The 10,408-nt window shown below is 39.3% G+C and overlaps 1 protein-coding gene across 1 annotated transcript; it reads right to left on the reverse strand.

Moving 5' to 3' along the window:
• Positions 1 to 7,695: 7,695 nt before the first annotated feature.
• On the reverse strand, positions 7,696 to 10,207 carry ID2 (inhibitor of DNA binding 2). Its single transcript, XM_006123622.5, has 3 exons — positions 9,670 to 10,207; positions 9,111 to 9,175; positions 7,696 to 8,364 (listed from the first exon to the last, which is right to left on the reverse strand). The coding sequence occupies exons 1-2, from the start codon at positions 10,015 to 10,017 to the stop codon at positions 9,119 to 9,121; spliced, it is 405 nt and encodes a 134-aa protein (XP_006123684.1). The 5' UTR covers positions 10,018 to 10,207; the 3' UTR covers positions 7,696 to 8,364; positions 9,111 to 9,118.
• Between the last annotated feature and the right edge of the window lie 201 nt (positions 10,208 to 10,408).

A 10,408-nucleotide genomic window follows, 5' to 3' on the forward strand; every position in this document is an offset into this window, starting at 1 on the left:
GTTCGCTATATTTCACAAAGATAAGGTCATTCTCCATTCTCATCCTAAGTTCCTCCCAAAAGTTTCCACGCATTGTCACTGTAACAAGCCCATAAACTTACCTATATTTTTCCCAAAACCTCACCCCGATGCAAGGGAAGCTGTGTTATGCACTCTCAACACCTGTCAGGTGATTGCTTTTTACTTGGACAGAACCAAACAACTTCGCAAACCAAACAGACTATTTGTCTCCATCACAGAGAGGTCTCTGGACATGCCGATTTCCACTCAGGATATCTAGGTGGATAGTAGAATGCATCAGTTTAGCTTACAGTAATAATGGGCAGACACCGCCTTTCCAGCTCAGAGCCCACTCAATTAGAGCCACCTTGACCTCCATGGCCTAGATGCATGGTATCCCTCTCGTGGACATTTGCAGAGCGGCGACATGGTCCTCGTCTCACAAATTTGCAAGGCACTACGCACTGACTTTGAACACACTGTCCTTAATACAATACCATCTAACTGAAGCACCCACCTCCTCATGGCTACTGCTTTATAGTCACCTAAGGTAGAACACCCACGGGGGGGGGGGAGGAGGAGGAGGAAAAAAAAACAACTCATCTTGTGCTGTAATTATGGTTCTTTGAGCTGATTGTCCCTGTGGGTGCTCTACCACCCTCTCTTCTTCCCCTCTGCTTTGGTCTGCTAGATTCTCCTCCTGGGGCAGAGAAGGAACTGAAGGGACGGTTGCTGCGTATGCATTGTAGAGGCACCGCTCGTGCTGTCTGCTCCGCATGTACAGCACGCAGGAGAGCACTGCTACCAAAAATCTCTGACTAGGTGCTTGGGCGCTGCTGTGCACCTAAGGTGGAGCCTCCACAGGGACAACCATCTCGAAGAACCTCCGTTACTGCACAAGGTGAGTAACCCTCTTTTCTCCAGCAATGGGGTTACAAGTGAGAGTCAACACCAGGGATAGATGCTGCATTTTGACTCTTTGCTGATCTTTCCTTTCCCCTGTTCCATGCATTTGTATTGTTTCGTCATATGAGAAATAGGAATGGTCTTTTGTTCAAGCTCTTCTCTTTTTCCTAGAAAGAACAGCTACCTCTAAAAAACTGTCAAGTAAAATTCTCTCCAGACTAAAGGGAAAAAGAACAAGAGTCATATAGTTCACTGAAATTAATTCAGTCTTTTATCTCTCAAAAGAGTGGCCTAGCTACTAAAATATAGACTATTCTGGAGTGGGTCTTTCTCAAACCCTCCTGTTGAAGCTGTTCCACTTTGTATAAAAAACTTAATTATTTAAATACCCAATGGGTCAGAAAGTGTGAGAATGAGTCTACAGACAAATGGTTAGGGCACTTACTTGGGAGGTGGGGAGTGTTGAGCACAGACTGTTACAAGGCCTAAGCCCCTTTGTGAATCTTGCCTTGTATTGAGAAACCTGGTTTGTTTGTTCACCCATCTATAGAGTGATTTTAAGACTTCTGTTTGTAAAATACTTCACATGCATCAAATGGAAAGCTCTTCATATGTGCTAAGTTTACTTATATAATGCAATAAGAGTACAGTGCCATATGCTTCTTTTCTTCTTTGTCCTTCTCCCTCCTCCGGTACATAATGTATTCAACAGTTTCCATCCTTTATTTTGGTCTTGTGATGGTCTCTTCGGCGTCCTGTTGATGGATTTGACTTCTTTTCTCGAGTGTTCTGCATTATGTTTCTCTAGGTTGCCTTTTTTTAATCCTCCCAAGTACTGCCCATAGTATCACTTGATGTGAAAGTTGTATTGATAGCATTTTGAAAGCATATCCTAAATAAGTTTGTTGTCATCTGCTTTCCATATTTGATGTTTTGGGTTGGTGTCCTCTACCAATATTCTGATATTGCTAAAGCAACTCTTTCAAATTGATTCTGAAGCTCTGCAGGCATTTACTTTGGAATGAGCTGATTTTCAACTTCTTTCAATTTTCTGGTTTAGAGTTCCACGAGGGCACACATGCTGCTGGTGTAAAATATTTTGTGTGTCAGTGCCAATAATACTTTTTTATTTTTTTCAAGTTTATGAAAGTGGTTTGCTACTTATGATATCCGTTGCTTACCATCAGCATGGTGCCGTCATCACTGCACTTCTGACTTCCTGCACAGGTAAAATGACTTACTTCTAGTGTTTGTTCACACTGATGCCTGTTTTTGGGACACTAACAATCACATATGTTGACTTCTCATTGTTGATAAACAAACCAGCTTGTTTTGCTATGTCTACCCAAAACTGGGAGAATGTCATCAGTAAAAATGAGGTAATCTAATTCTGCTTTATTTGTCCATAACATTTCATAGTATTCCATAATTGTCCAAAGACACTCTCTGTGCCTGCTGTCAAAACCATCCTGGAAATATATAAAATTTACCATAAAGGGTGCTTTCTACTCCACACTTTGTTCCATTATATGCAAGAGTCTGCACATGAGCTCAGTGGTCTAAAACCTTCAGTCCCCCTAAGTAGAAGATCTGTTTCTTAATGCATCCCAGTGCATTGAGTGATGTTGCAAATGATTTTTCCAAGCACTGAAAGTAATGAAGCTCTCTTCAGTTGTTTCACTTGGTAATTCTTTGAGAATCTTGCTGGTAAGGCTCTCTTCTCCAGGTTGGGTTCTTTTCTTCATTCCAGATTCTATCTGAAACCACAAGGAAAATCTGGAGGGTTATTCTGTCACTTGTTTTAAGCATCTCTTCGGGAATGTTATCATCACTAGCTGTTCCAGTTTTAAGTTTACTAAATACATCTTTAATACATCTGAAATCAGTATCATATTCTGGTCATAAATCTTCCTCATGTCTAGTTGTTTGTTTGTGCTTGGTCTATTTAAAATAGTCTGAAAGTGTTCTGCCCATAGAATAGAATAATAGGGTTGGAAGAGACCTCAGGAAGTCATCGAGTCCAACAACCTGCCCGACACAGGACCAACTCCAACTAAATCATCCCAGCTTAGTGTCATCTACGAACATGCTGAGGGTGCAATCCATCCCCTCATCCAGCTCACTAATAAAGGATGTTGAACAAAGCTGACCCAGAACTGACCCTTGGGGCACTCTCCACATGACAATGATTGACAACCAGACTTCGAGCCATTAATCACCACGCATTGTGCCTGACAGTCTAGCCAGCTTTCTATCCATTTTACAGTCCATTTATCCAATCCATACTTCCTTAATCTGCAAGAATACTATGGGAGACCATTTCAAAAGTTTTGTTAAAGTCAACATATATCATGTCCACCATCTTTCCAATATCCATAGAGCCAGTTACCTTATCATAGAAGGCAATCAAGTTGGTCAGGCATGACTTGCCCTTGGTGAATCCATGTTGACTATTCCTGATCACTTACCTCTCTTCCAAGTGTTTCTAAATGGATTCCTTGAGAATTCCCTCAATGATTTTTCCGGGGACTGAGGTGAGGCTGACTAGTCTGTAGTTCCCTGGATTGTCCTTCTTCCTTTTTTTAAAGATGGGCACTACATTTGTCTTTTTCCAATCATCTGGGACTTCCCAGGTTTTCCTTTGTTCTTCTTCTATGCCAAGAATTTTTCCATTTTTGTATTGAATAAAGCCTTTGGTACAGTTTTCTGCAAGATTGTAAGTCAACTCTTTGGATGACATCTTGAACCTCTCAGTATTTTCTCTTACTATTTGTCTTTTTATCCTTTCTAGCATCCCTATTTCCTCAATTTAGAACTCTGTATTCCTCTTGCCATTTGCTTATCTCTAAACATCTTATCATTCATATGTTTTTGTTTTCTGCTCCTTTGTGTCATTTTATAGATAAATAATACAATCCCTGTCCCATACAATTTACAATCTAGACTGTATAAAATGTGTTGATACACCAAGAGATGAAATTATGACAATGAAAAGAGAGAGAGTTTTATATGTAAGTATTATTCTCCTTAATTTATACTTTGTTTTTCCTACATCACATGGATTATCCTTGGGTGTATTTGTCTGCAAACTATTTCCTTTGATGGGGCAAATAACTTTTCCTCAGTTTCTATGCACACAATGTGAAAAAACCTATCTTGTTTACCCAAAACAAATTTAAATATTGACATGCCTTACAACAACAACGAAATAATTTTTTAAAAGAATTAATTTTCATTTGACCCTCTCTTTCAGACTCTGGTACCAAATTTTTAAGAACGTCAGGCTTCAGAGTTGGATCAGCACAAGCAACAGAAGTAATGTACTAGATTTTCATCCAATTTATATATTTTCATCTGAACTCTAGGATGCAATTATAAAATTATTTAAAATAATTCATAAAGATTTGTATTTTCTCCTTTTTCACTAAAATGTAAAGCATCAATTGATTTCTTTCTTATAGATGTTTTGTGCCCAGTACAGGAATAAGTTAAACAAAGAGGGCAGGCATTTTCCAAAAGGAAAAGGGAGAATCTGTCTTCTTTATTTGGACCAGAAGGTGGCGATAACCCTCCATGGCTGGTGCATTTTACACCAGTAACAAATTATAAAGAGACCAACATGAATGGAATGTGACTCAGAGGTACTAATTTTAATCTGGAGTCAAGACTCATTGTAGCAATTTTGTCAAAATATTGGCACTGATTCTTTAAATGACTTGTGATAAATATTTGAATGCATTTGAAACCTTTTCATCTGCTTTGGAAATGACCAACAAAAACGAAATGGGCCCTCTGTGTTGTGTGTTATCTGAGAAGCTGCTTTGGAGAATTCTTATCAGCCCATCTTCTAGAGTGAGAATTTTCTGAAATCCCTTGTTGGGTTCTGTTTGCACTGGGGCCTTTACATCTTAAATCTGTGGCTGTATTTGCAACTTGTAGGCCTTGTCTATGCTACATATTTTTATAGTTAATAAACCCGTTTGTTAACATAACTAACTTGTTGACCACTATTTGATCTGAGGAAGTGGGTCTGGCCCACGAAAGCTCATCATCTAATAAACCATCTTGTTAGTCTTTAAAGTGCTACATAGTCCTGTATTTTGTTGACCATGGTTTGTCCTGATCTGCCACATTCAGAATCAAGTCATTTAACATGACTGTTGGCAGCTGCTGTATTCAGATAGAGTATATAGTTTACATCAGGCCCCAGAAAGAGGATGAAAAGTAATTGATCTAGAATTCCTTGCTTGTGCAGAAACTTTTAATGTTCCCTTGGCTTATGAGGCCAATGTCATATAAAGGGAGGCTTCATTCTTCAAGGAAATCTTGATCATCAATATGAAAGTTCCAGGGACCAAGCTTTGACTTTCCTGTTGATCTCTGAAACTAAAAAATTCAGTATGAACCAAGGTTCCCTCTTTTCCATGTGTGAAATAAACTTGTATGTGCACTAAGGCATGTGTGAATGTACACCACCAACTGAAACACAAAATCTAGGTGTTGGCCTTCTGCTTATCAGCTGGGCAGTATTTGAATTTCTCCTGAATAGCCACACACGTACACAACTTATAGGGAACACTGGTATGAACCCAATGAATGTGAATCTCTAATAAAACATCTAGAGCTATGCGACTAATAAGCCCCAAACACTGATCAGAGGAAATATGTGGTGAAAATGCCAAATTAAATCAGTTAATATTTGAAGAAACAAACAATTTAATTTGCATTTTGAAAAGCATATGTTTTCTATTCCTCTCTCCTTCCCCTGCCTGCCAAGAAACCCCTGAATTCTTGGCAATGGAAAATCTCCTGTTTTGCCACTACAGTAATTTGTGACTACTAATGTATTTGTCACCCCTTTATTCAGAAGTGTCCAAGAAGCATAGTGCCTTGCTTTCTGAGGAGCTATGCTGTAATGATTAAGGTTCTTGCCTTTTTTCCTAATTTCATAAGGCTCCTCTCCTACCCTCAAAAAATTGTCTTACAGCAGCACCCATTGGTGCCTGTTTACAACCTCAGCCTGACTCAAGTTTTAGGTAGAAAGTCAGCATTGAGGGGGAGGGAGGAACTTGGCAGCGTCTGAGTGTATTAGGTTTGTTAGTGTGGGATAAAGAGACCAAAGACCTCAAAACAGATTAAAATCCTGGGGCTACTGTTGTTTTGGGTTAGAGAAAATTCAGATGCAGTAATGATTTTAGTGGGATTGAGACCCCCCTTAACTTCATTTATATAAATCAGTGTATTTTACTTAAATTCTTTCTTGTGGGTTAATCATTTACTGTGCAACGTTAGAACAAACTGCGTTGCTGCACCAGTAGCAGGGTCTGTCCACGGGAGGCATTGAACATTGTTACAGTTCTGGATGACTTTTAATCACTGGTTTGACAAGGAGGTGGGTGTAGTGTGAGAAGCAGTAGATTAGCTCTCCTCCCCCACCTCACTCTATTCTGAATCCAGACTCTCAATGCAATGCTTGTGTTCTTAACTTCATTGATCCCTCACAAAGGGCTACATCACTGATTGGTCAGGGCAGCTTCTGTATTAAGAGATCAGAGCTGGCTTTCTCCCCAGCTTCAAAGGATGGATTTTGTGTCAAGGGCAAAGAAAGGCAGCTGATGCAGCCTGTATGGTGCCACCTACACACCTGTTCACTCTGGAAAGTGTTACCGGCCTCAGGAGCAGCTTCTGCCTTTCCCTAGTAGAGTCCCCAGAGTCTACAAATTTCAGTCCCACCTATCAGACCTAAGATAATTCCTTCTGCATGTCAGTCCTTACTTAGACCATTACCAAAGTTTCCCTAATTCACTGCAAATAACTCCATTCAGTTACAGGACTTTGAAGTGTACATGTTTGGAATTCCCAATTTAGAAAACTTAGCTTGAATTAGAATGCAATACCAGGAGAGTTCAAGTAAATGCATTCCCCTCCCCCCCCCACACACACATATAACCTTTTATGTTATGGCAACAAAATAAATCAAATGAAGACAGATAACTTACACAGGTACAGTACAACAAATGTCCTTGAGCAGTACGAGGGCATATATGCAAGAAATACCAAATCACATTTTGCTTTTAAAAATGTTAAGTCTCATTATCAGCTTAATTTCTTTCTGACTGAATTAAAGCTTGGAGCAGCCAAAATTTAATCAGTAACAGCAGTGATTTAGTTCAGTTCTCAATATCTTAGTCATATGGAGAAGCTGCTGCAACTGATTAGAAAACCCATTTCATTGAGCTATTGCATGGAAGCATGTACATTCCAGTGTGGAAAGGCAACAGTCACTTCATTATTCCAAATCACATGTTAACGCATCAGCAACTTTTGCATTCAAAGCCTTTTGCAGGAATTAAGTGGTTGGGAGACTAATAGCCACCCGCAACCCTTAATTCTGTGTAATTATTCAACGAGCAAGTTACCAGATCTTGGGCAGCACTATGGGAGAACTGAAAGTGAGTCATCAACTAAACTAGAGGGTGGGGGAAAAAAAATCAAACACCAAGGGTATCTCTTGTGACTAACAACTTTTGTGTATGTTTCCAAACCGTTCTTCAATAGCATCCTCTCTGTCATAATCCACAACTCTGGCAATTCCTTACACACTGTCCATAAGGTGTTCAGCTGAAAGTTGGAACATACATTTAAATAAGTCAAATTACAAGAATTAAAACTAGTAACTTAATAGTAATGTTATTTATGTTCTACACATACTTGAACTGTTACATTGTAAAATCACAGTATCCCATACCCAGTAAACTGTTGGTCCCCAAGAATAAGGCAGGCACTCAGTTCAATAAACACACTTGATTTATTTTGTATAAAAAAGGGTTAAGTTTACAACTAAACTTTTATAAAAAGTTTAGCATGATTAAGTACATCATTACACTTTTTTTGCAGAAATGTACATTTCTGCCACTATACAAGAAAACTCTAATTAAAGAGTTCACAAGGTTTCACTCATACACATATATATATATATATACACATACATATACATATACATATATATATATATATATATTCATATATAAATATATACACAGCATTCAATCCTAGGCTTGCATCAGAAGGTCATTTCTGACCATGGACTTCCCTAAGAAACTGAACACTGGGTCCTTCTGATACTCACGCTCCACCTTTGGAAAAAAGGCAAAGTCTGCTTTAAAATGGGCAATTCCTTGTGAGTTTTTGTTTCACTCCCCAGGCTGGGAATAGTATATAAAGGGCACCTTCCGACTAGGGAAAGGGCATTTAAAAGTCTCTTCATAAATAGCTAAGATCAGTCCAAGTTGAAGGGGAGGGAGACAATCTCAAGTTTCTTCTTTATTAGTTTTAAAAGGTCCATTCCATTAATTATAGATTCCCCCTCCAGATAAAGCTGAAAAATAAGTTCAGCACCTCAAAAAAGAAAAAAAAATCCTGCAGACATTTTCTTGTGGGGGAAAAGTCAGCAAACACCTGCAAAAGATTGAAAAAGGAGAATTTAGGAGAATGCTAACAGGGCAGAGATCCGGACAGACTGGCGCCAGAGAGGAAGCCACAGTTTGAACATTTAACCAAACACTCAAAGATTGGGCAAACCCTGGCGTCCAGATGCAAAACACACACACACAAAAACCCCCTCAAAAGCACAAATTAAACATTAAAATAACATACATTCAAGCAGGAGGGGGAGAAAGAGGATTCTCAGTCCAATCTCTATTTGGATCTCTGTAACTGCACTGCTCAGAGGCGCCAGTCTGCCTCTTACAGCAATTATTTGATTAAAAGCAGACACTTACTTAACTGATAGTGCAGACAATTCCACATGACAAAACTTAATGGATTATGCTAAAATCCTCAACTAAATCAGTCATTTCATATGAAGGTTAGGATTTTAGAAACAGAATTTACATTATGTGGTAAAATGTAAGTACAAAGAAATAGTCTCAGAGCAAACAGTCTATACTACTTATTAGCAAAGGCAAAAATACTCTTTCATTTGGGCTACCCCCAAATGAATTACTAGTGCAATTTTTATGGCTTAAATACTGGTTATAAAGGCATCCTCCAATAAACCTATTTGTATTATTCACTATGTCTTAAATCCAAGCCCATACACACATTTTAATCCCCAAAAATGAAAGTCCTTTAACCCCCCAAATGAATTGTATTTCACATTACATTTATTTTTTTTTAAAAAAAACCAAGCATGAAACACTCACCAGTGAATTTAGCCACAAAGTGCTTTGCTATCATTTGACATTAATTCTGAAGGGAATTCAGATGCCTGCAAAGAAGAAAAAATAAAACAGCACAGTGTTAAATACCTTACCAGCACAATAAAAAAATACAAAATACTCTGGATCATGAAGTTCATTCCATATACCATGCCATGATTTAGTTTCACAATGACAACCAGCATCACTAGGGCTGTCTAGGAATTGGGACATTTCCATCTATTTCAATCTAAAATTATTAAGTATTAGGGTTTTTTTTAAAGTAACCATTTCTCATGCCAGTCACTCCCTGTCATAAAAGCTACAGCTCTCTAATACTGACTCCCTAACAACAACGTCCACTGTCATTATTAAGCCAAACTCAGTCACTGTATATAGGCCAAGAAACAGGAGGGAGAAAAGTCAGCCAGGGTTAAGGAGACAAGGTAGGTGAGGTAATATCTTTTATTGGACCAACTTCTGTTGCTTAGAGATACAAGCTTTAAAGCTTATGCAGAGCTTTTCTTCAGGATAACACAACTACAATAACACTGTGTACACTTACCTGTAATGACAAGATGCTGATGTCTGTGTTTAAGGTGGTCAGAGGAGTTCTGGAGGAAGGATTTGGTCCTGGTCTCTGGTGATGGAAGCTGACAATACTGGGGTGAGAGTCTAAAGCGATCTGCAGGTCCAGGATGTAGTCAATAACATGCTGCAGGATTTCCATCTTGCTCACTTTCTTGTTCTGAGGGATACTGGGCACTAGCTCTTTCAGTTTGGAGTAGCAGTCATTCATGTTGTATAGCAAACTCATAGGATCATCCACGGGGGTTTTGCTCCGGGATATTCCCAGGGTGTGTTCAGAGAGGCTGTTTTTCCTGACGGATCTCACAGGACTGAAAGCTTTCATGCTGGAAGAGAGCCTGATTTCCAGGGCACAGAAAACACACACTAAGGGATCACTCTGCCTGCTTGACTGCCTCACTTCCTTTTCTTTCTCTAAGCAGCTGCCTGAGCTCAGACTGAAGCAGCAAGCTGCCTCTACTTGCTTTTATAGTGCAGGCTCAGCAGCTGCCAAACCTAGCCAGTGCTTACTGCCATTGGAGGCACCCAATGTGTCCATCAGACTGTGAGACATTCTCACTGGTACAAATGAAACCTAAAAGAAGGTTCAGGCCTTCCGCACTCTGAGCCAATCGTAGGGAAGGGGGCGTGGCTGTTCTAAGCACAGCTGAGGATAGTAAATACTGTACAGTAACTGCTGAGCCTCCTGACTCATTTTACAAAGGCACTGAGAAAGG

This window comes from Pelodiscus sinensis, chromosome 3 (assembly GCF_052426305.1).
Source record: "Pelodiscus sinensis isolate ZL-2025 chromosome 3, ASM5242630v1, whole genome shotgun sequence".
Classification (NCBI taxonomy): domain Eukaryota; kingdom Metazoa; phylum Chordata; order Testudines; family Trionychidae; genus Pelodiscus; species Pelodiscus sinensis.